Source organism: Eleutherodactylus coqui, chromosome 7 (assembly GCF_035609145.1).
Source record: "Eleutherodactylus coqui strain aEleCoq1 chromosome 7, aEleCoq1.hap1, whole genome shotgun sequence".
Taxonomy (NCBI): domain Eukaryota; kingdom Metazoa; phylum Chordata; class Amphibia; order Anura; family Eleutherodactylidae; genus Eleutherodactylus; species Eleutherodactylus coqui.
In genome coordinates, this window is record NC_089843.1 from 51,908,371 (window position 1) to 51,934,504 (window position 26,134).

General features: G+C 45.7%; 1 protein-coding gene across 3 annotated transcripts in view; it reads right to left on the reverse strand.

The window, feature by feature from the left end:
* The window catches only part of CTBP1 (C-terminal binding protein 1), a 318,027-nt gene that overhangs the window by 175,916 nt on the left and 115,977 nt on the right, over window positions 1-26,134 (reverse strand). The window contains exon 1 of one of the 3 annotated variants that reach the window (XM_066573006.1): window positions 1,950-2,086. The exons of the other annotated variants lie outside the window; for them this stretch is intronic. Within the exon in view, the coding sequence (XP_066429103.1) occupies window positions 1,950-1,956 (7 nt within the window). The 5' untranslated portion in view covers window positions 1,957-2,086. Of the gene's footprint in view, window positions 1-1,949; window positions 2,087-26,134 lie in introns of those variants that run through there. 3 annotated transcript variants of the gene reach the window in all.

Below are 26,134 nucleotides of genomic sequence, written 5' to 3' on the forward strand. Positions count from 1 at the left end.
TCCATGTGATCTTCATCTGTTTTGCTCCGATGTAATTAGGGCTCATTCACATGGGAGCAAATACACGCATAACACGCACCAAAATAGCCTGTATAAAATTCAATTACCGATTGAAATCAGTGAGGGCGCTCTCGAGCCCTAAGGCTACAATCACATGGGCAAGCGTGATATCGGCCCAATATCGCACTTGTCAATGTGCGTCTTACCCGTAGATGCGAGGCGTTTATCAGATTTGTGCTCATGTGAATGTAGCCTGTGATATCGGGCCCTGAATCTCGGCCTGATATCGCGCTTCCCAACGTGTGGTGTACCCGCGGAGGCGAGGCGTTTTTGTGTTAAAACTGCCTGGCATCAAGTAGTGGCGGAGGATCATGGAGTGCTTCCCATGGTTTTCAATGGGTAAACCCTGCATGGCACTCGCCTGCACCTCACACGCCGTGCGATACGGTATTGGCCCCATTGAAAATAATGGGCAGTGATGCGAGGCGTTCTGGGGGAACGGCCAGAAATAGGACATGCTACAACAAATAGGACAAATCGCTCATATGTATGACCCCATTCAAAAGAATTGGCTTCATATTCGTGTGTTTCGCATCAGTGCAATCCGGTTTTTAAATCGCACCCATAGACTTGGTTTTCATCCGAAAATCACAACAAAATCCAACTTGCTGTGATTTTTTTCTCGCTTGGACGTGTGAATAAAACCATTTATAATAAAACCGCTTAAAATAACACTCTTTATTTCCAACCGACTTTTTAAATCCGAAAATCTGATGGAAGACTCTTTATTTGAATATAGCCTAATGGGCGCTCTCACAGCGGAATCACCCAAAAACTGGACATGGTTTTTCAATCTCCTATTACCAATGCGAAAAAAAAAAATCTCATGTGAATTAACCCAATTAAAATAATGGGTTAATTAACCAGGGGCATTCTGTGCCCGGGACGGAATATTCTGCAAAAGTCCTGCAGAGTATTACGCCCTCCTGCAGAAGATCCGCGCGGTAACGTGTGCTGCGGAATATCCCGTCCCGTGTGAAAGCACTCTTACTGTTTAATTGCATCTATTCACCATCCTGTACCAACCTGCTGTATATAGGGGAGTAACAGGGTGAAGCCCACCCCTGCTGTAGGGAACCCTGATTGTGGCCATTAAAAAGGGCAATCAGCTTGGGTTGTAGGGCACCAAAAGAAGAGGGGTAACACAGAAAGACACACGGGTCAAAGATCCTGACCATAAAGTACGCCCGTACGGTAATACTCATATGTCCAATCAGCAGAGGCACCAATACAGCATACAGATATAACAGACGGGCATTGATCTGTTACTAGATGGCAGCAGTGCCCATCATTCCTTGGCACGACAGTCAAAATTCTGCATTGACTTCTAACCCAACGAATCATAACCGCTCCTACAATAATCAATTAATTGCAATGAATGGAAACCCGTCAAACTTGATGCACAATCCTTCTCCCTGACCTACGACCTTGCCTGACAATTAATATGGGCAGAAATGACCCCTTTATGGTCAATCGCAGTTCTTCCAAAATGTTCCATCGTACTAAAATCCTAGATGATGGGGGTAGTAATGAATGAATAGGAGGACTGCGGCGCACATCTGTGCATTCTCTCCCATCCTTTATGCTCTTCCCACAAACTTCTCCCTAACAATCCCCCATATAGGGCGCTTATATAGACCGTGCGAGTATAATCGCCCCCTGTCATGCTGATCCGCACACCTACATGCTCATGACATTACATGTGAACCCCCAGAGCACAACCCACAATCCCCCCTCCTTCTGATCCTCTTACAAGAAACACACAGCATGGGATCAAAGCCACCCCTCCCAAATATCCTCCCAGCAGCAGGCGGCCCAGACCCCTCCGGCCTCCACCTGTCACTCCCCACCAGAATGGATACAAAGAAATGTAGCAAAATGTAACAAACCTTGCATCTCCACCTGGAGGATACAATCCAAGCTGTTTATGCTATGCCTTGTGAAAATATGAAACAAGGTAACAGCCCACCAATCAGCTCATACGAGCATTCCAGCGCCGCCAATCACAGGCCTTCCAGGCTGGACGGCAGCCAATGGCAGTAGGCCGTCCCTTCAGCTGCACAAGACGACAGGGCTGGAAGTGTACAGAGGAGGAGATAGCAGGGAAATAAATACAATGTATTCTCTCCTCCTCCTCCCTTAGACATGGCTGAAAGGGGAAAGTAAACTGGAGGAGTGGCTGCAGCTGTGGAGGAGGGGGGAGGCCCAAAACTTCCACACCAATCAATTACAATTGCAGGATGGCATCCCCATAATTCATCGCAGAAGGGCATCATTGGCATGTGCCAGTCTGCAGGGTAACAGATTGTAGGGCAGGGGAAATCAGGTCATTGTGCCATGGGAGGAGTGGTGGCGAGCTGCCAAATTATAGCGGCATAGAGTGAGCAATGCTGCAACCACAAGAAATGACACACGGAGGCAAACTCCATGCCGGATCAGCAGACAGTTACCTGATGGATTGGCGCACTGATATGGCGTGAATGGGTATTAATATGACAAGTTGGCGCTCCTGAGGATGCGGGTTATTGGGATTTTACTGTAGAATGTTTTTTGCAGCTTTTTTTTTATTTGCGGCAAGTTGATACTTGAAAAGGGGTTTTATCAGAGTAACCATAGTAACGGAAGCAAACAATAGTTTCATCAATAGTTTAGTTGTCGTTAGTGGTATTATGCTAATACTGCGTGTGAGAAAGGGGCGGGGCCTATCATCACGCTGGAATAGTGCGGAGTTGGAGGGTGAGGGGTGAGGAGCAAGTTGCGCTCACACCCCTCTGTTTAAGTAGATTTGGTGCAGAAAACTTTTGGGGTTTTGCCATAGACTTCAATGCCGAAGCCAAAATCCACAGCTCTAGCCCTTTCACATGAGCGCTGCGTATTTGCAAAATGAACTATGCTGTTTTGCGTGCGCATCGGCGTATTTTACTGTCCTTTTGCGCCTGCAAGGTAAGTTCATTTGCCGCAAATAAAAATGAACCGATTAAAATGGCTAATTAGACTAATGAGTTCCACGTGTATTTTTTGCTGCGCACTTCCGCAGTGTTTCTCGCATCTCCCAGCGTATTGCGTGCACATATACGCATCACCATTGGCATCTATGCGGACTTCTGGTGCACAAATGCACAAAAAAATAGAGCAACCTGCATTTTTTGGCTCAACCAAAATGCGCAGGAAAAATACACGGTGATGGCGGTATACGAGGTGCGTGTGCGCCTCCCATCGACCTCTAGGGGGCTCTTTGGTGTGCAAAAATATCAGCCCAAGACCCTGGAGGACATTGAGATGCAGCGCGGATTTTAAATTCGCAGTACGACAATTATTGCTCCAAATTCTTGGTGCGGCTTCCAGCTCTTCTAAGGGGGAGGAACCAACGCCTGCGTCCGCTTTGGACATTTCACAGCAAACCTGTCCGGTGTGGACATAGCCTATGGGTGCGTTCATATGTAGCGAAAGAGCCCCAAACTCTGGCCCAGCCAATGCCATCTCTGCATGGAGTGTTACAGCAGTTTATAGACCATGATTGACATGAAGCTCTTGGTGTACTATTAGATATGGCATAGTTTTTCAGCTGCTGCAGAACCTCTTTAATAGAAACTTTATACTCTGAATCAGTAATTAACATGAGATTTCCTTTCCTAAAGAGGTTCTGCATCATCCAGGTATGTATTTTAAGGAATAATGTACACTATTGATCTGTAATCGCTGATACCAGATGCGAGCAGCACACCCTGTAATACAAGTAGGGGGGAGATATTCGGCTGTAATACCCAGCGATGGCCATTTTCTGTAAAGAATTGGCTAAACATCACATTTTCATGTCAGATTATTTAGAGATGAGCGGCGTCACACGTCACACAGGCGCTGCTTATCTGTTCCTGCAAAAACAGTCTGGCATAGATCACTGAAGTAGGACATTCATTCTTTTGCGTCAATGAGTGTTATGTGGAGCACCCTTCCAGAAGAAGAGGTTCTTCAGCAGCAGCAGTGTATGTACAGTTCTGCGTCCCAGCTGTTGCACAGCATCATAATGCCCCCCTCAGCTGCTGCATAAAATCATAATACACACCTCAGATGCTGCACAGCCTCATAAACATCTCAGCTGCTGCAGAACATCATAATACACCCCTCAGCTGCTGCACAACATCATAATACACACCTCAGATGCTGCACAGCCACATAAACACCTCAGCTGCTACATAACATCATTATACGCACCTTAGCTGCTGCAGAACATTATAATACACCCCTCAGCTGCTGCAGAACATCATTATACGCACCTTAGCTGCTGCAGAACATTATAATACGCACCTTAGTTGCTGCACATCATAATACACACCTCAGATGCTTCACAGCCTCATAAACACCTCAGCTGCTGTAGAACGTCATCATACACCCCTCAGCTGCTGCAGAACATCATCATACACCCCTCAGCTGCAGCAGAACCTCATAATACACACCTCAGGTGCTGCACAGCCTCATAAACACCTCAGCTGCTGCAGAACATCATTATACACACCTTAGCTGCTGCAGAACATTATAATACACACCTTAGCTGCTGCACAACATCATAATACCCACCTCAGCTGCTCCAGAACATTACAACACACACCTCAGCTGCTGCAGAACTTCATAATACACACATCAGCTGCTGCAGAACATCATCATACACCCCTCAGCTGCAGCAGAACCTCATAATACACACCTCAGCTGCTGCAGAATATCATAATACATCCCTTAGCTGCTGCAGAACCTCATAATACACACCTCAGCTGCAGAACATCATAATATACCCTTCAGCTACTGCAGAACCTCATAAGACACCCTAGCTGCTGCAGAACATCATAATACCCACCTCAGCTGCTCCAGAACATTACAACACACACCTCAGCTGCTGCAGAACTTCATAATACACACATCAGCTGCTGCAGATCATCCTAATACGATCCTCAGCTGCTGCAGAACATCCTAATACGATCCTCAGCTGTTGCAGAACATCCTAATACGATCCTCAGCTGCTGCAGAACATCCTAATACAATCCTCAGCTTTTGCACAGCCTCATAAATACATCAACTGCTGCATAACATTACAATACACACCTCAGCTCTTGCAGAACATCATAATACACAGCTCAGCTGCTGCAGAACCTCATGATAAACACCTCAGCAGCTGCAGAACATCCTAATACTATCCTCAGCTGCTGCACACCCTCATAAATACATCAGCTGCTGCATAACATTACAATACATACCGCAGCTGCTGCAGAACATCATAATACACACCTCAGCTGCTGCAGAACCTCATACTAGACACCCTAGCTGCTGCAAAACATTATAATACACACCTCAGCTGCTGCAGAACATCATAATACACACAAAAACTGCTCCAGAACATTACAACAGAAACCTCAGCTGCTGCAGAACTTCATAATACACACATCAGCTGCTGCAGAACATCCTAATATGATCCTCAGCTGCTGCAGAACATCCTAATACGATCCTCAGCTGCTGCACACAGATGCTGCATAATATTACAATACACACTTCAGCTGCTGGAGATCATCATAATACACACCTCAGCTGCAGCAGAACCTCATAGTACACACCTCAGCTGCTGCTGCAGAACATCATAATACACATCTCAGCTGCTTCATAACATCATAATACACAAAGCAGCTGCTGCAGAACATCATAATACACACAGCTGCTGCAGATCATAATACAAACCTCAGCTGCTGCTGAACATCATAATACACACCTCAGATGCTGCAGCACATCATAATACACACCTCAGTTGCTGCAGAACATCATAATACACACCTCAGATGCTGCAGCACATCATAATACATACATCAGTTGCTGCAGAACATCCTAATACGATCCTTAGCTACTGCAGAACATCCTAATGCAATCCTCAGCTGCTGCACTCCCTCATAAATACATCAGCTGCTGCATAACATTACAATACACACCTCAGCTGTTGCAGAACATCATAATACACATCTCAGCTGCTGCAGAACCTCATAATACACATCTCATCTGCTGCAGAACATCATAATACACACCTCAAATGCTGCACAGCCTTAAAAAAACACCTCAGTTACTGCAGAACATCTTAATACACACTATAGCTGCTGCAGAACCTCATAATACATACATCAGCTGCTGCAGAACATCCTATTACGATCCTCAGCTGCTGCAGAACATCCCAATACAATCCTCAGCTGCTACACATCCTCATAAATACATCAGCTGCTGCATAACATTACAATACACACCTCAGCTGTTGCAGAACATCATAATACACATCTCAGCTGTTGCAGAACCTCATAATACACACCTCAGCTGCTGCACAGCCTTAAAAAACACCTCAGTTACTGCAGAACACACCACGACTGCTGCAGAACCTCATAAACACCTCAGCTGCTGCAGAACATCCTAATACAATCCTCAGCTGCTGCACAACCTCATTAATACATCAGCTGCTGCAGAACCTCATAATAAACGTTTCATAATACACGCCTTACCTGCTGCACAACATCATAATACACCCCTTAGATGCTGCACAGCCTCATAAATAAATACCTCAACTGCTGCAGAACATCATAATACACCCCTCAGCTGCTGCAGAACCTCCCAATACACACCTGCTGCATGGGCTCATAAATAAACAGCTTAGCTGCTGCGCAATATCATAATACATCGCTCAACTTCTGCAGACCCTCATAATAGACCCTTCAACTTTATGCAGAACCTCATAATACACACCTCAGCTGCTGCAGAACATCATAATACACACAGCTGCTGTAAAACATCATAATACACACCTTAGATGCTGCAGTAAATCATAATACACACTTTAGGCCAGTGATGACGAACCTTTTAGAGACCGAGTGCCCAAACTGCAACCCAAAACCCACTTATTTATCACAAAGTGTCAACATGTCATAACGTATGATTTTACCTCCATCGTTATAAAAAGGAAAGGGTGGACATTCTGCAGCATTTCCACCACGTGTAAAAATACACCAGTAGTAATAGTGACCCCCAGAGTGGCCCCAGTAGTAATAGTAACATTCGACAGCAGCCCCAGTGGTAATAGTGATATCCCACAGCAGCCCCAGTGGTAATAGTGACCCCCCGCACAGCAGCCCCAGTGGTAATAGTGACCCCCCACAGCGGTCCCAGTGGCAATAGTGACTCCCCAGAGCAGCCTCACTGGTAATAGTGACCCCCTACAGTGGCCCCGGTGGTAAAAATCACCCCCTACAGCGGCCTCGGTGGAAAGAGTCACCCCCTATAGCTGCCCCAGTGGTAATAGTGACCCCCCAAAGTGGCCTTGGTGGTAATAGTGACCCCCCACAGCGGCCCCAGAGGTAATAGTGGGACCCCACAGCAGTCCCAGTGGTAATAGTGACATCCCACAGCGGCCCCAGAGGTATTAGTGACACCCCACAGCAGCCTCAGTAATAATAGTGACACCCCACAGCAGCCCCAGGGGTAATACTGACTCCCCACAGCGGCCTCAGTGGTAATACTGGCGGCCCCAGTGGTAATAGTGACATCCCACAGCGGCCCCAGTGGTAATAGTGACATCCCACAGCGGCCTCAGTGGTAATACTGACACCCGACAGCGGCCCCAGTGGTAATAGTGACTCCCCACAGCGGCCTCAGTGGTAATACTGACTCCCCACAGCGGCCCCAGTGGTAATAGTGACATCCCGCAGCGGCCCTAGTGGTAATAGTGACATCCCACAGCGCCCCCCAGTGGTAATAGTGACATCCCACAGCGGCCTCAGTGGTAATACTGACACCCGACAGCGGCCCCAGTGGTAATAGAGACATCCCGCAGCGGCCCTAGTGGTAATAGTGACATCCCACAGCGGCTCCAGTAGTAATAGTGACACCCCACAGTGGCCCCAGTATTAATGCTATTACATACTGGGGCCCATATAGGGGACACTATTACTAATAGCCCCAGTAGCAATAGTGCCCCCCTGAGACCCATTTACTTTCCCCCTCCTGCACCGCTGCTCCTCTGCTCGGCACTGTTGCTGGCGCTGATCCCAGGTGCACACTGTGACGACAGTGTGTGCTGCCGCACGCCTCCTCCCCCTTGCTCGCGGAACCAAGGAGGAGACATCAGGGGAGGGGGTAGGAGGATCCTGGGAGCACACTGACGTCACAGTGTGCATCGGGGATCAGCGTCGCTAGCGGCACCCCTGAGTGAATACCGTGGCGGTATTCACAACCGTGGTGAGCAGCTGCCACCAGCACGCGTGCCAGCAGGGAGGGCTCTATGTGCCGCCTCTGGCACGCATGCCATAGCTTCACCACCACTGCCTTAGATGCTGCAGATCATCATAATACACCCCTTATATGCTGCAGAACATCATAATACACAACTCAGCTGCTGCAGAACATCATAATACACCCCTCGGCTGCTGTAGAACATCATAATACACACAAAAAATGCTTAAAAAAAGATGGGACAATGTCATATCAATCAATGATGGACAGTTTTCTTCCAACCTCGTAATTCAGTGATCCATCCCTCATTTGTATCCTGGCGGGCTTTCCATTGTCCTGGAAAGCTGGACTACAACTAAAAGACTCTACTGGTGGCCGTATTGGTTTTTCACCGCTGTCCTATTATCATACAGCACAATACATGGTCATAGAAAGTCACGGGGAGCAGAATCCTTGCTTAAGGAACATACGTCAGCTTCAAGTGACAGGGAAGAAAACTGAATCAGAAAAAAAGAATAGTTAGACCCAACTCCATTCTCCTCACATCCACCTGCGGTGCAGGAATGGGCCACCGAGCGCCTGCGGGAATTTTTGATGCTCAGCACAATGATGTTGACAACCAGTCCCCTCTGGTAGGAATGCATTGACTAAACTGTAGTATTCACCTATAGTCCCAGCAAGGAGACCTGGAGACCCCGGCAGGCCGTTCCCAGGTCATCATGCCGAAAGTATGGGGGAACTGTAGTTAGCCTGGTTCTTGTAGCTGACAACATATATAAAGGTGAAAGCCCTCACTGACTGATTGACTGACTCGCCACTAATTCTATAACTTCCCGGTGTCGTACAAACATTAAATTTGGCACGACTTTTCTTTATGTCCTAATAGGAAAAGTAAAGGGGTCACAACTTTAATATTCAATTCTAAGCGTAAAAAAATGTGAAAATCCGCAATACATGAGATAGTTCTTTTCTCAGAAACCATAAAGCCTAGGGAAATAAATTGTATACTAAGGAGAATTGACCTCGCCTCTATTTGTATATACTGAGGAGAATCTAACGCTCCTCTATGTGTATACACTGAGGAGAATCTACCTCACCTCTATGTGTATATACTGAGTAGAATCTACCTCACCTCTATGTGTATATACTGAGGAGAATCTACCTCACCTCTATGTGTATATACTGAGGAGAATCTACCTCACCTCTATGTGTATATACTGAGGAGAATCTACCTCACCTCTATGTGTATATACTGAGGAGAATCTACCTCACCTCTATGTGCATATACTGAGGAGAATCTACCTCACCTCTGCGTGTATATACTGAGGAGAATCTACCTTACCTCTATGTGTATATACTGAGGAAATCTACCTCACCTCTATGTGTATATACTGAGGAGAATCTACCTCACCTCTATGTGTATACACTGAGGAGAATCTACCTCACCTCTATGTGTATACACTGAGGAGAATCTACCTCACCTCTATGTGTATATACTGATGAGAATCTACCTCACCTTAATGTGTATATACTGAGGAGAATCTACCTCACCTCTATGTGTATATACTGTGGAGAATTGACCTCACCTCTATTTGTATATACTGAGGAGAATCTACCTTACCTCTATGTCTATATATTGAGGAGAATCTAACTGACCTCTATGTGTATATACTGAGGAGAATCTACCTCACCTCTATGTGTATATACTGAGGAAACGCTACCTCACCTCTATGTGTATATACTGAAGAAACGCTACCTCACCTCTATGTGTATATACTGAGGAGAATCTACCTCCCCTCTACATGTATATACTGAGGAGAATCTACCTCACCTCTATGTGTATATACTGAGGAGAATCTACCTCACCTCTACGTGTATATACTGAGGTGAATCTACCTCACCTCTGTGTATATACTGAGGAGAATCTACCTCACCTCTACGTGTTTATACTGAGGTGAATCTACCTCACCTCTACGTGTATATACTGAGAAGAATATAACGCTCTTCTATGTGTATATACTGAGGAGAATCTACCTCACCTCTATGTGTATACACTGAGGAGAATCTACCTCACCTCTACGTGTATATACTGAGAAGAATATAACGCTCCTCTATGTGTATATACTGAGGAGAATATAACGCTCCTCTATGTGTATATACTGAGGAGAATCTACCTCACCTCTATGTGTATATACTGAGGAGAATCTACCTCACGTCTGTGTATAAACTGAGGAGATTATAATGCTCCTCTGTGTGTATATACTGAGGAGAATCTACCTCACCTCTGCGTGTATACACTGAGGAGAATCTACCTCACCTCTATGTGTATATACTGAGGAGAATCTACCTCACCTCTGCGTGTATACACTGAGGAGAATCTACCTCACCTCTATGTGTATATACTGAGGAGAATCTATCTCACCTCTATGTGTATATACTGAGGAGAATCTACCTCACCTCTATGTGTATATACTGAGGAGAATCTACCTCACCTCTATGTGTATATACTGAGGAGAATCTACCTCACCTCTATGTGTATATACTGAGGAGAATCTACCTCACCTCTATGTGTATATACTGAGGAGAGCACAGGATAACCAGAGAGCATTGGTGAGCGATACAAAAAGATGCTCACTGTTCTCAGGGATTCCTGCAACAATGAACATTTCCATCACTGATGGAAGAGATCATTGTATAGAAAGTTAAAGGGGTTGTCCCGCGGCAGCAAGTGGGTCTATACACTTCTGTATGGCCATAATAATGCACTTTGTAATGTACATTGTGCATTAATTATGAGCCATACAGAAGTTATAAAAAGTTTTATACTTACCTGCTCCGTTGCTAGCGTCCTCGTCTCCATGGTGCCGACTAATTTTCGCCCTCCGATGGCCAAATTAGCCGCGCTTGCGCAGTCCAGGTCTTCTCCTGTTCTCTATGGGGCTCCGTGTAGCTCCGCCCCGTCACGTGCCGATTCCAGCCAATCAGGAGGCTGGAATCGGCAATGGACCGCACAGAAGAGCTGCGGTCCACGGAGGAAGAGGTTCCCGGCGGCCATCTTCACCGGTAAGTATAGAAGTCACCGGAGCGCGGGGATTAAGGTAAGCGCTCCGGTAAGCTTTCTTTAGGTCCCTGCATCGGGGTTGTCTCGCGCCGAACGGGGGGGGGGGGGGGGGGTTGAAGAAAAAAAAAACCCGTTTCGGCGCGGGACAACCCCTTTAAGTGTTGCAAGAAAAAAACAAATTTTACCAATAAAATTGTGCCTATCCCCTCACCTGTGTCAAGGTGGAGCCCTAGACAGTCATCTGCTCTCACCTATACCTTGTCCTAACCCTGTGTGTTGTTATACTTGGGTTGTGGGTCAATAGTCTGTCTGTATCTAATGCAAGGACATGCCCAGTCCTCCAGAGTCAGAGATGTTCTTTGTAGATGCTTTTTACTGTAGTTAACCTGTAAGTGTTTCATGAATGCAAACCCTTCTCCAATACACATATACACTATCCTACCAAAAGGAATTGGACACCTGAGTAGGAATCAAAAGTACTATTTATTTCCATAATATGTTAGTACTTAGTGGGGCTCCTTGGCCCTAATGACATTGGATATTCTCTATGGCATACTTTCTACTAACGCTTGATACACTTCAGCTGGTATTTCCCTTCATCCATCCTGTAAACATTTGCTGAGTTCTCTCAAAGAAAATGAATCAGACTGTCTACAACGGTGCAAGGAACAACGTCATTGGATAGTTGAGCAATGGAAGAATACATTATGGAGTGAAGAATCACACTACTCCATCTTCACATCAGATGGACGTACCCGGGTGGGAGGAGCCTGAGGAACATCTTTTGACTGAGTGTGTTGTGCCCACAATTATGTATGGCGAAGGTTCCATTATAGTCTGGGGTTGATTTATGTGGCATGGTCTCGGTCCGTTGGTTGTAGTGACACGAACCATGAACATGGAGGTGTACCTTGACATCCTATACAATAATGTGCTGTGACAATGTGGTAATACTCTGAGGGCTCAGTCACACGGGTGCATCAGCATCCGTACACCGGCGCCGATGCGCCCGTGTGACTGCAGGAAGGAGACGGACGTACTTGAAGACGGCCGTATCTCTGCAGCGCCGGAGGAAAGAACACATGACCAGCAATGAAGCCGGTCACATGTTCTTTCCTCCGGCGGTGCAGAGAGACATCCGCCTTCACGTATGTCCGTCTGCTGGTGTCAGTCACACGGGCGCATCGGCGCCGGTGTACGGATGCCGATGCGCCCGTGTGACTGAGGCCTGAGAATGTTCAGCCACACTTCCAACGTGCCTCGTTACAACACTGTTTTACATCTTTAGGATGAACTGGAACATTGGCTCAGGAAATATGAACCATTTTCCCTGAGAGAGCTTGCCAGATGTTTGCAGGATGAATCGAGGGAAACACCAGCTGAAGAATGCTAGTAAAAAGAATGCCATGGAAAGTATTCAATGTCATTAGGGGCCCCACTAAGTATTAACATACGTAACTGAATACTGCTTTTCATTCTTGCTTAGGTGTCCAATTACCCATAGTAGCCCAGTGTAGGCACCAGAGGAGGTACTTTGCTTGCGACCCCTGCGCCTTAGTCCTCATTCACACGAGCGTTTTTATGTGGCTATTTAGCCGCGATAAAACATTGCCCGAAAATCGCGATCATGTGAAGTATTGGATTCCAATGCATTCATTCACATGGGCAAATTTCCGGGCGCGTGAAAAAATTGCACTGTCAAATTTCACACTGCGTTAAAAAATAAGTCTTGACCTATCTTTTGACACAAAACGCTGGAAGCTCCCATAGACTCCTATGGGAGCTGAAAAAAAGAGAAGGAGTTTATTTGCACCCGGTGCTCCAAAAAGAAGACAGCTGCCTCTATTTAAGCATTCTGAGGATTTATGCCGACCAACTCGAGTGTGTTTTTCATGCGATATGCCCATGTGAATGAACGAGAAAATGCTAATTAATCTTGGGACTTGATAACGGCTAGTCTTCATTGATGCGATTTTTGGCCATGATGCGGCTGGCGTAAAAATGCCTCGCCCATGTGAATGAGGCCTTAGACAAGAGCGAACGGCTGCTCACTCATTCTGGCAAACCCAGCCCATCCATTTATTACCCTATCACTGGCATAGCGGGCAGATAACACAGCATTTCCCCTGCAGCTATAATCACTGCGGGTTTTTAAAGGCGGACCCACCTGAGTGCTGGACTATCTCCAATTCGTAAGCCTGAAACCATGAGGAACGGATACATAAAGTATATTGGAAAACCTTTTCACTTTTTATTATCCAGTGAATCGCATTTATTTACTGAAACTTTCTCCCCCTCCGTCTCATTGGAGGAAGGATTAGCCCATTTTCGTTTAAATCAGATGACGGTTGAGCATCTGGATGGGTTCTGACTCCGTTACTACTTGCTCATTTACCATCATCTACTCAATATATTTTATCCCACACCGGATAATGACCCCCTCTTTTTACGAGCTCCCATATGTGGGGGTTCACAGCCATCATGAACCCATTTCTGCTTTTACAGCCAGATACGGATACATATATTTATATTTAGTTCTGCGCAGTAATTTACGGACAGTAATAAAGCAGTAAAGGATATGATCCCTGTAGCGGCTCCGGCACGCAGCGCATACACCAACCGCAGGGCAGTAAAGCAGTAAGTTCACAGTCACTTTATATTTACTGAGATTTTATCTTTATATGCTCAGCAGTAAAGGAGCAAGAAAAATCGAAAGCGTCCTCTCCCCGCAGCGGCTTTGGAGTCCTTAAGTCAGCAGTACAACTAGTGAAAACTTCACAATGAACTATTGTCTGCGGCGTGCGGCCGCTGTCTGGCATTTACAGAGTCTTTCTGTCTGGGGTGAAGAGAGGGAAAAAAATTAGGATAATCTTTAGAGAATTTGGTGCTAAAATTAGAACTGAAAAAGATTACTTTTTTGGCAAATTTTATAAGAAAAAGGAATCAAAAATTGATGATTTGGATAAAACTGCTAAGAAGGAGATAGGAAACAAAATGGAATTCATTCAAACGCGCCAGTTTTATCAAAAAAGCGCTACAAAAACTGCAATGGTTTGGCAAAATTCCAGCAAGTTGTGAAAGCATAAATTTTTGGCATTATTTGCAAAAAGTCCATCCCAGGAAAAGGGCACCTGAGCACCGTGGCCTCTGATTGGCTGCAGTGCTGAAATGGTAGCCATTCCTAAACATAGGCAGGGATGACAGCGGGCTCATCGCGGCTGGGGATGGGTAAGTAGAGCTGCTTTTATTGTTTTAACAGATTGGGATCCAGTTTAAAAAAATAATTTACCCGGACAACCCCTTTAAGCCGTGGCTAGACACTTCTGCTGGCAATGTATGTCTTGTGTTAACAAAAGGCTCGGGCATGTAAAATTCAACATGCCCAATCCTTTATTTTCTCAATATCATCTAATAGAGGAGAGTAGAGAGGCTCCCATACTCATAGGATAGATAGCTGGTCTTGACAACTTTTCTCTTTTGTGTAAGGGGCTACCCTACAACCACAGGTTGCCATAGTGATGGACTATGACATCTGCAAAAATTAGTGCCAAAAATTTGCACCAAATTTTGGCATACTAGAATGGAACATGCCTGATGGATTTCTAATAATTGTCTTTTGCTTGGTAGATAAAAATGAATTTCTTGCTGCATCATAGGGAGAACACAATGTGATTATTCTCAGTAAGAGAAACCAAGTAATCTTGTAGATATGATACCTTTTCATGGCTAACAAAAATACATGATGTTATAGTGAGCTTTCGAACCAACGCAGGGTTCTTCCTCAGGGAGAACCCAGGGACTGTAACAGAGAGGTGCTGTTAGGAGAAGTGCAATAGTCTGCAGTGGAGCCGCTGCTGGAAAGAGACAGAGGAAGAGCAGCGGGAGCACAGAGCCTGGCGGGGAAAGGGCTGCTTGGAGAGCACAGATCAGAGGAACCAGAGATTGCTTGCCGAGAAAGAGAGTAGTCCTGTTACAGTCACAGCCTGGTGGAGGCAGCTGATTGCAATCAGGAACTGAGAAGAGCAGTGCGGTAGAGTGGCACTCATAACTTGAGACAAGTCCAAATCTGTAGTAGTGGCGATTCTCGTACACCAGAACTGTAAATGAGGCCGACCTCTACATTAGGTGTGCACACTGCTAGGGACGTGACCAGTTAATTTACAGGCCTGTTGCACAACGGCTTGCACTATCTAGCCAATTGCCATTGCCGGCAGCTACAGTTGGAGACTGCCTTACAAAGGTGTAAGGCACCCTGTTTTCATAAGACCGTGCCAATAGTAGGGTGGTAAACCCTTTAAGGGCAAACTGCATTACATTACGTGGTTTATATTTCTATTCAACAGGGCTGATGTGTTTACAGCATTATTGATACCATTTTTCCAGCATCGTTATAATTTCATATTGAGTACAGAATATTATTAATCCAGGGATTTAGTTAGCCGTAGCACGTGTTAGGTAAATCTACTGTAAAAGCTAATTGCTTAGGCTGGTCTCACACGACCGGGTAGAAATTATGGATTCCGCGAGCATTTGATTGGCGGTAATACGCGGATCAATCAAATGCATTGGATTACACAATTCAGCTCACATTAGCGGGTTGGAATTACGGAAAATAGAACGCAGAATGTTCTGCTTTACCACGGATATCCCCACCACAGCATATGGGCTGCAGGTATCCAAGTCATCGCTAGGCAACGGAGTGAAAAATATAAACAAACAAAAAAAGGTATACGGCACAGGAGTGCCTGTGTGAGTAGCTGCCGTATGCAGGGTCAGCTTTTCTCTGGGCTGGTGCACTCATGTACTGAGCTCAATTTTGCAGGAAGCAGACACCTCCATTCTTACTGTAGTGGTCAGACTTGGTATTACATTGAAGTGAATGGGAACTTTGCCTGTATTACCAAAACTGACCACTGCAGTAGAATGGAGCTATCTGTTGCCTGCAGATTTCAGCTCAGTGCACAGGCATGCCAGTCTGGTAAACAGCAGATCTGTGGAAGTCCTGGCCAACGGACCCCAGACAGTCTACTATTGATGACTTATCCTCAGGACAGGCCATCAATAGTTTATAACTGGAAAACCCCTTTAAGCTGTCAGTCTCGGCCCTTTAATTATTCCCTGTTAATATTTTAATTCAAAAGCGCGCTGCTATAGGAACCCAAACATACGTTTCCTGTCCTCATTCTCCACCACCGGCGTTTCTCACATCAGGTAAGAATTATTTGCAAGGTGCCCTCAAACTCCACCATCTAAAGTGCTAGTAAAAGCTGACAGTCCACCAATAACTCTGACAAATTACAATTTCATAGCATCTGTGACAATCGATAAACCGAGGCGCCAAATTAATAAAATATAGATCGTAAGGCGGAAGGGGTTTTTTTCTCTTAAAGAATAATTTTGCGATAACCAAGTAACGGGGAAGCTATGGAGCAGAAGATTAAATGACATGCTAAGCAAATCTGGCCGCGCGTGATAAAGCGTAGGAATATTCTGCAGGTTATACAATACGGCAGGCAGTCAATAAACCAGCTTTATAACGCATAAACCGTAACAAGGAGCCACAAAACACTCTCCGGCGCCATTTGTAAACGACACTGCCTCTGCGGCAATAATGAATTTCTCACCGGCTTCCTGATTCACCTTGTAATCTCCTTTTTTTTTTGCCCCAATTACAAAAAAGCTCGTTAGGTTTATTGTTTGTATTATACACTTTCCTAACAGGGAATCTCATTACAGCGCCACGAAGTATCAGTGTGACCCGCATCGTAGCCAAACGTCCTGCCTTATTATAAGCACCATCTATATTATGGAAATATCCAGGACCGTACGGGACTCATTTCAATGATCATATATCCACGCCAAGGAGGGTTCACATACAATGATGCTTGGCAGACTCGTCCTACATTATCTAGAGGTCGACGAATAGTTGCAAGTCTTGTCCCGATGAAAGATCCTACCATTATTAATCCTACAATACAACTGTCCAATGGCTTAATGTTATCACTCGTGCAATGGGGTCTGTAGTTTAGAACAACACCCCCAACTCCCCTTCACTTCACCCCCCCCCAAAAAAAAATGGTAGGTATAATATTTTTCTAGTGACATCTTCAGGCTGCATTCATGTACTGCAGGGGAAATTTGCATAAACAATTAGGTTTTTCATGATTTTTACTGCATGAGAAATTTGCACAAATTTTTTGGTTTTTCACGATTTTTCACTGCTTGCAATTCCAGTGATAGGAAGTCTGGATATTCTACTATGCTCATTTTAGCATAAACCCGTGTCATGTTTAACTAAGGTTATGGGTGTGCTGAAAGACCTCAGAATAAAGCACCCAGTTGAACTAATGAATGAATATAGCTTAGACAAAGGTAGGTAGCTAATTCGATCATAAATACGTCTCTCTCATTTAAACAGCATAAACGAAGGTAAACTGGTCTGGAGCTGAACTAGCCTAGTCAGGAGGCAAGGTGCAAGGAATATGCTGATAGATGAACCAGGGTCAAATAACGTGGGTTAGAACGCAGCATCATGAACTGATAAACTGCAAATAAGTTCAATAATCTCAGCGCTCACCCAGGTACGGTAATTTGGGGATTTACCGTGGACGCAGGTTAGGACAAAGAGCTGGATCCTGGCTCTTCAAGAATCATGCAGGAAAAAAGGAGATGTCCAACAGCAACCCAATTGGAAACTTCTCTTAGTCCATATAGAGTGACTTTTCTTTATTGATCCCTTTATTGGTCACTCTATATGGACTAAGAGAAGTTTCTAATTGGATTGCTGTTGGACATCTCCTTTTTTCCTGCATGAACTGATAAACTAATGTATAAGAACAAGACTAAATGTGCCGATCTCTCAAGTAGAGAACCTGCCCCGAAAAGGGCAACCCAACTATGGGAGAGAAGCCGGTACCTGATCCAAACCAAACTGGCAACTAAACTAACTTCTCGCCTAACAGCTAAGTACGCAAAATACTATTATCAAAAGCTAACAAAACTAGTACTGAGAACCCAGGAACACTGGGCATGAACTACAGTTAGTACTGACACAGAGTGTTGACAAAGTACATAGAAAGTTTAACAGGTGTGCTTTATACAAAGAAGCCAGTTTGAATATCTTAACAGGAAGCCTGATAGGATGACTGGACTGGTGCAGTTTTCATTAAAGAGTCGCTGATTGTTCTCTTTCAGCATGCTGAAAGAGAATGATGAGCCTTATCAGTGCCGCGCGCTGAGTTCACAGCGGGATACCGCTGATACTATTGTTTCATCTGGTATTCCGCTACGTGAACACAGCCGGAGTATGAAAAACACAGCGGTCCAGCTGTGTTCTGCATACTCCGCATGGAGCGCGCAGCTGTATACCAGTTGTGCGCTCCGTGAACACGGCGGGAGTATTGCTGGCACCCCAGCAGTGATTTTCGTGGAAAGGCTTTAAACATAAGCCCTTCCCTAAAAATCATCAGTAGCTGGTGTAAAAAATAAACAAATAAATATACTCACCTCTCCGCCGCTACCGGGACTCAGCCATGTGTACCGGGCCTTCTCCCTGCACTGCTTTGAAGATCTTTCATCAAGCGGGGATTTAAAATCCCCGCTTGTGGAAAGAGCTGTATCTGATTGGCTGAGCACTCAGCCAATCACAGGCAGCGCTCGGCTGTCATTCATTGATATAATTGAAAGGCCTTCCTCGAAAATCACTGTGGGGTTGCCTGTCTTCTGCATACCCCGCTTGGAGCGCTCAGCTGAGCGTTCCGAGAAGATAACAGCTGTATGCAGAAGATAGCGTTCCTGCTTGTCTTCTGCATACAGCGTACCTTCATTTACACACTCATGCAAATTAAACGCTCAAAACTGTCACTTAAACTGCCGTTTGAGCGAATTTTGAGCGACCATCTTGTCGAATAATGCACACAACGATTATCGCTCAAAAGTCGCTCAAAAGACATCTTTTGAGCGATAATCGTTGTGTCTAAATGGGGCTTTACCTTTTTAATTGTTTTACGATTGGTTTTGTTTAGATAAGAGAACAATAACTTTTTCAATGGCTTAAGATAACTTTTTGCACAAACTTATCAAACACAAGTTAAACTTTGCTACATCGGTAGACTGCACCCACAGCGCACTTTGGGATTTGGTATACGCTCAGATACATACTTTCACCCTCTGTGCGGTACCGTTGGGCTAATAGGCTGTGACATCAACCAAGAGCAGATGGGGTATGTTTTACTAAAGAAGCTGGAGAGAGTCTGCATGAGTTCAGGTGAAGAACTGCCCATTGGATGATTTATTAGAAACTTACACACTGTGCCGGAAGTACACAAAAGCAAACATCTGCCAAATGGACTATCTGTGAAACACAAAAAAGTGCATTTTTTGTAACCCGTGAATCACACACCTTCTGAGAGCATTACTTGTTAATTCTAGAACACCAACAGACTTCCTTTAAAGTACATGTCTAACTCAAGTCCCGCGGGCCGAATCTGGCCGGCCACGTTGTTGTATGCGACCCGTGATTAGGTGTAGAAGCAGAAGGACTGGCCCTCCATGTCATTATATGTGACTCGTGATGAGGACTGGACGAAGAAGGACTGGCTCTCCACTTTTCCTGGAGGACACAGCCAGAGCTTGGCAGATGGGGCGGCGCCAGCACAGGAAGCAGGTGCCATCTTGGATTCTGAAATCCGATGCACCTCCACACCACTCTGTTCAGCAACTCACAGGTGGCGGCACAGCTCTGCCAGTCCTACCTAGAACCCTAGCCACCCTCGAAGCTTAGTGCTAAAGAGCTGGAAGGGGAGAAACCTCATCATAGTGCAGAGAGCTCCACAGCCATGTTAAGTAGTAGTTGAGTGGAACAAAGAACATAAACCTCCGCAGATGACATGTGGAATAACAGATGGAGTGAGGAACTTTCCCTATATGACTCAGAATAAGTGAACGTACCTGCCTATAGAGGATTTTCCCTCCTGATAAGAACACACCCGACCAACAATCTTCGGCCACTCACTGTCCCTATCAGTGATAGAAGTAAACAACTAAGTAGGAATACAACTACCACCAGTAACCAGAGTACTTAGATTGAGATGAACAGAGAAAGACCGGAGACCAAGATCTAGCTCTGATTCCAATAACCATCAGGTGAAGACTGAGAATAATCAGCACAGGTCCACAGGCATGACAGGAATAAAACTCCACCCCTAATTGCAAAGCAGGTGCAACAGGTAGCAAAACACTCCCATAGTCACTCCACCAGTGCTAGAGAAAGCTGAGAGGAAAACCAAAATAGTGCTAGCCACCTGCTGCAACAGTAAGTCTGAATGCAAATCAATAGTGTTTAAGCTGTCCGTATTACACATGTAAAGTGACCCTTCGGCTTGGAGACAAAATTCTGTCCTGGGACTGGAGGGGGAGGGGGTATATTACCTGCAGTTGTTCCTGTTTAACGCCCCTCTGATCCACCACTTCCAGAGTACATTTCCAGCTGTCACGATGGCTGCAGCAATTTTCTAACTACCTACTGCACACTGTGCACTGCTGTTTGATTGGCCACTGTTGATCATATGAACAGCTTTGACAAATCAAAGAGTAGTTATAGTGCATTAGTAGTTACTAGCAACGCACAGTGGGGATTAAGTAGTCTGCAGATTGCATTGGCCATCTTGGACAGCCAAAATCAGGACCCAGAACTGGTGAATAAGATGGCATAGAAGAACAACTGCAGGTAATAATTCCCCCCTCCAGTTTCAGGACAAACTTCTGTCTTAGGACCGGAGTGTCACTTTAAACATGTTTGGTTTCTGGTTTCTAACTAGAGAGGTTGAGCAATGTAATCTACTGATGACATCATCAGGGAAGAAAGTTACATCACACCGAAAGTCTAGACAGCTTCTATCAGAGAATCTGACAGAGCAAGCAGCTCTTAGGACACATACCGGAATATATGCCATAGAAACTATTAAAGCGTGACATGTCTGGAGCTGCAGCCATAATACACATACAGTCATTATTATCAGTTTCCTTGATGAAATACTGTAATTAAAGTCACACATCCAGATATAGCGATAACCTCGTGTATGTTCATGGCTACAGGGCCGGATGATGCAATTCCTGATATAACATTCACCTTGGCTGTAATGTGAAGCATAGCGTCTGCCTCATTTATTTTGATTAGTATATTCAATATTCTTAATCAAGGGTTGATTAAGACCCTCATAGATACCGTGTTTCCCGAAAATAAGACAGTGTCTTATATTAATTTTTGTTCAAAAAGGTTTAACTTTTTTACATGTATAGCTCCCTGGACACTATTTAAATTGACTTTTTAAATTAACTGTTAGTAGGGCTTAATTTTGGAGTAGGGATTATATTTCAAGCATCCTCCAAAAGCCTGAAAAATCATTTTGCATCCTCAAAAATTCTGGAAAATCATGCTATGTCTTATTTTCAGGGTATGTCTTATTTTCAGGGAAACAGGGTATTTATGGGTCAGCCTGGACTAGGAGCAGCAGGCCACTAAGCTTTTGAAAAATAAGGGTGACCAAACAGTGATGGCCAATCTTAACCCTTTAAGGATGTACCCTGGTTTGGCACATAAGGACGCAACAATTTATTTCCTGATTTTCATCTCCACTTTTCGAAAGACATGATTTTATTATTATTCCATCACCATAGCCGGATGAGGCTTCTTTGCTGTGTGGTGAGATGTAGTTTTTATTGGTACCATTCCAGGGTACATAGAAGGAATTGTCCAACTTTTATTAATAGGGGTCAGGGTGAAAAAACACCAATTTTTTAGGGCTTTGACTATGTCTTATAAAAAACCGTGATAATTTTTAGGTTTTTCCACTTTTTACAATAAAACCCCTTTTTTGGAAAATAATTTGTTTTAGGCATTGGTGCATTCAAAGACCCAGGACTTGTTTATTTCTCCATAGACAGAGCTGTGTAACGAGTTGTAGTTTTTTATTAGTACCATTTCACTTTTTTGGTCACTTTTATTGCGTTTTATTGGGTGGCAAAATGAACAAAGAGAATTCCAGCTCAGTTTTTTTTGCTTTTTTAAAAATCTTATAGCATTTGCCGTGTGGAATAAAGCATGTTTAATTTATTGTGCACATTGTTACAGATGCCACAAAACCGAACATGTTTTTTTTAGTTCATTCTATCTGCAAAAAAATGGAAAGGTACACAAATATGTTTTTTTTTTTAATTATCTTTTTAACTTAGATATTTTTTGATTATTAATATTTTTCCTTGACCTTTTTTTATGTCCAATCCAATGATCATGCAGAAATTACACTGCAGTACTTCTGCAGTGCAGTGTATTATCTCCATTCTCTGGTATTACAAGCTATGGCAGAACCACAGGCCAATGCCAGGCATCCAATTGCCAAGGCAACCCATCAGCCCTCCATGATTGGATAGCAGAGGGCTGATGACAAAGTGAGAGCTCAGTCTCTCTGTTAACATTTAGATGCTGTGATCAACATTTATCGTGGCATATAAGGCCTAACAGCACGGATCAGAGTTCTTTCCAATCCCCACCACTGCAGTGGAACCCTGGCTGTAATGTACAGCCGGATCAGCTCCTGGGCCCACACCGTGTACAAAATATACGTCATGAGGTGGGGGGTTGGGAGTTAAATGGGTTCTCCAAGATTAGGAAAACATGGCTGCTTTATTCTGAAAGCAGCGCCACACTTCCCTGGGTTGTGTCTGATGTTGCCTCTTGGCTTCACTTGAGTGAATGGTTTTGAGCTGCAATACCACACATAACCCATGGTCAGATGTGGTGCTGTTTTTGGAACAAAGCAACATGTTTTTTAATCCTAGAAACCTCTTTGAAAAAGCTAATAAAAGTTATAGTCCCAGAAAGCCTCTTTAATTCTGTTCCATGGTTTGCGTTGGTACTAAAAATGCATCAAAAACGTGGTCTTAGTGGATCTAATTGTGGCAAAACTGTGCCTTCTTATGAATTGAAAACTGTAGCAAAACACAATTCATCTGGGTTACTTTGGTTTGGACAATCACTGCTTGTTTGAAGAGTCCCTTGTAGAGATGAGCGAACGTACTCGTCCGAGCTTGATATTCGTGCGAATATTAGGGTGTTCGGGATGCTCGTTACTCGTAACGAGTACCACGCGGTGTTCCGGTTACTTTCAGTTTCCTCTCTGAGACGTTAGCGCGCTTTTCTGGCCAATTGAAAGACAGGGAAGGCATTACAACTTCCCCCTGTGACGTTCAAGCCCTATACCACCCCCCTGCTGTGAGTGGCTGGGGAGATCAGATGTCACCCGAGTATAAAAGTCGGCCCCTCCCGCGGCTCGGCTCAGATGCCGTGTGAGTTAGCTGAGGGAAAGTACTATCGTGCTGGAGCTGCTGTAGGGAGAGCGTTAGGAGTCAGTGTAGGCTTCAAGAACCCCAACGGCCCTTCTTAGGGCCACATCTACCTGTGTGCAGGCTGCTGTTAGCAGTGAAAAAATTTTTATTTTTTTCTCAAAATCGGCAGTGCAGAGCATTGCACCCGGCATTAGGGACAGAAGTGGTGCTTAGGCAGGGAGAGTGTTAGGAGTGAGTGTAGCCTTCAAGATCCTCAACGGTCCTTTCTAGGGCCACATTTAACTGTGTGGAGTACTGTGCAGGCTGCTGTTAGCTGTGTTGCTTTTTTTATCTCAAAATCGGCGGTGCAGAGCATTGCACCCTGCATTGATACTACAGGCACAGAATTGTGTAGGCAGGGCCACAACACAGTTATTAGTCATTGAATAGACGCAGTGGGCCTTTTCTTTTTTAACAAAAGGGAAGAAAGTATATTTGCCCTGCCTGTGTCAGTCCTAAGGGCTCTGGGTACGTGTGTGCTGCGTGGAGAACGTAAAAAAATCAGACGCAACCAGCTACGGTTGAGTGCAGCCTTGCGCCAATTTCTTTCCTGCCTGGGAAATACCTGCTCTGCCACAGTTAATAACTCTGCAACAGTAAAGTTCTGTGACACTTTTGCAGGACCGCAACACAGTGTCAGTTATTAAACTTATTATTCAGTGAATAGACGCAGTGGGCCTATCCTTTTAAACAAAAGGGAAGAAAGTATATTTGCCCTGCCTGTGTCAGTCCTAAGGGCTCTGGGTACGTGTGTGCTGCGTGGAGAACGTAAAAAAATCAGACGCAACCAGCTACGGTTGAGTGCAGCCTTGCGCCAATTTCTTTCCTGCCTGGGAAATCAAATCACTGGTAATACAGCATGCTGAGGGGTAGGGGTAGGCCTAGAGGACGTGGACGCGGCCGAGGACGCGGAGGGCCAATGAGGGTGTGGGCACAGGCCGAGCTCCTGATCCAGGTGTGTCGCAGCCGACTGCTGCGCGATTAGGAGAGAGGCACGTTTCTGGCGTCCCCACATTCATCGCCCAATTAATGGGTCCACGCGGGAGACCTTTATTAGAAAATGAGCAGTGTGAGCAGGTCCTGTCCTGGATGGCAGAAAGTGCTTCGAGCAACCTATCGTCCAGCCACAGTTCTGCGCCGTCCACTGCTGCAAATCCGAATCCTCTGTCTGCTGCTCCTCCTTCCTCCCAGCCTCCTCACTCCACTACAATGACACATGCTCAGGAGCGGGAAGACTCCCAGGAACTGTTCTCGGGCCCCTGCTCAGATTGGGCAGCAGTGGTTCCTCTCCCACCAGAGGAGTTTATCGTCACTGATGCACAACCATTGGAAAGTTCCCAGGGTCCGGGGGATGAGGCTGGGGACTTCCGGCAACTGTCTCAAGAACTTTCTGTGGGTGAGGAGGACGATGACGATGAGACACAGTTGTCTTGCAGTGAGGTAGTAGTAAGGGCAGTAAGTCCGAGGGAGCAGCGCACAGAGGATTCGGAGGAAGAGCAGCAGGACGATGAGGTGACTGACCCCACCTCGTGTGCAACGCCTACACAGGACAGGTCTTCAGAGGGGGAGGCACGGGCAGCAGCAGGGCAGGTTGCAAGAGGCAGTGCGGTGTCCGGGGGTAGAGGCAGGGCCAGACCGAAGAATCCACCAAGTGTTTCCCAAAGCGCCCCCTCGCGCCATGCCACCCTGCAGAGGCCGAGGTGCTCTAAGGTCTGGCAGTTTTTCACCGAGACGCCTGACGACCGACGAACAGTGGTGTGCAACCTTTGTCGCGCCAAGATCAGCCGGGGAGCCACCACCAACAGCCTGACCACCACCAGCATGCGCAGACATATGATGGCCAAGCACCCCACAAGGTGGGACGAAGGCCGTTCACCGCCTCCGGTTTGCACCGCTGCCTCTCCCCCTGTGCCCCAACCTGCCACTGAGATCCAACCCCCCTCTCAGGACACAGGCACGACCGTCTCATGGCCTGCACCCACACCCTCACCTCCGCTGTCCTCGGCCCCATCCACCAATGTCTCGCACCGCACAGTCCAGCCGTCGCTAGCGCAAGTGTTGGAGCGCAAGCGCAAGTACGCCGCAGCGCACCCGCACGCTCAATCGTTAACCGTCCACATAGCCAAATTTATCAGCCTTGAGATGCTGCCGTATAGGGTTGTGGAAACGGAGTCCTTCAAAGCTATGATGGCGGCGGCGGCCCCGCGCTACTCGGTTCCCAGTCGCCACTACTTTTCCCGATGTGCCGTCCCAGCCCTGCACGACCACGTCTCCCGCAACATTGTACGCGCCCTCACCAATGCGGTTAGTGGCAAGGTCCACTTAACTACGGACACATGGACAAGCACAGGCGGGCAGGGCCACTACATCTCCCTGACGGCACAT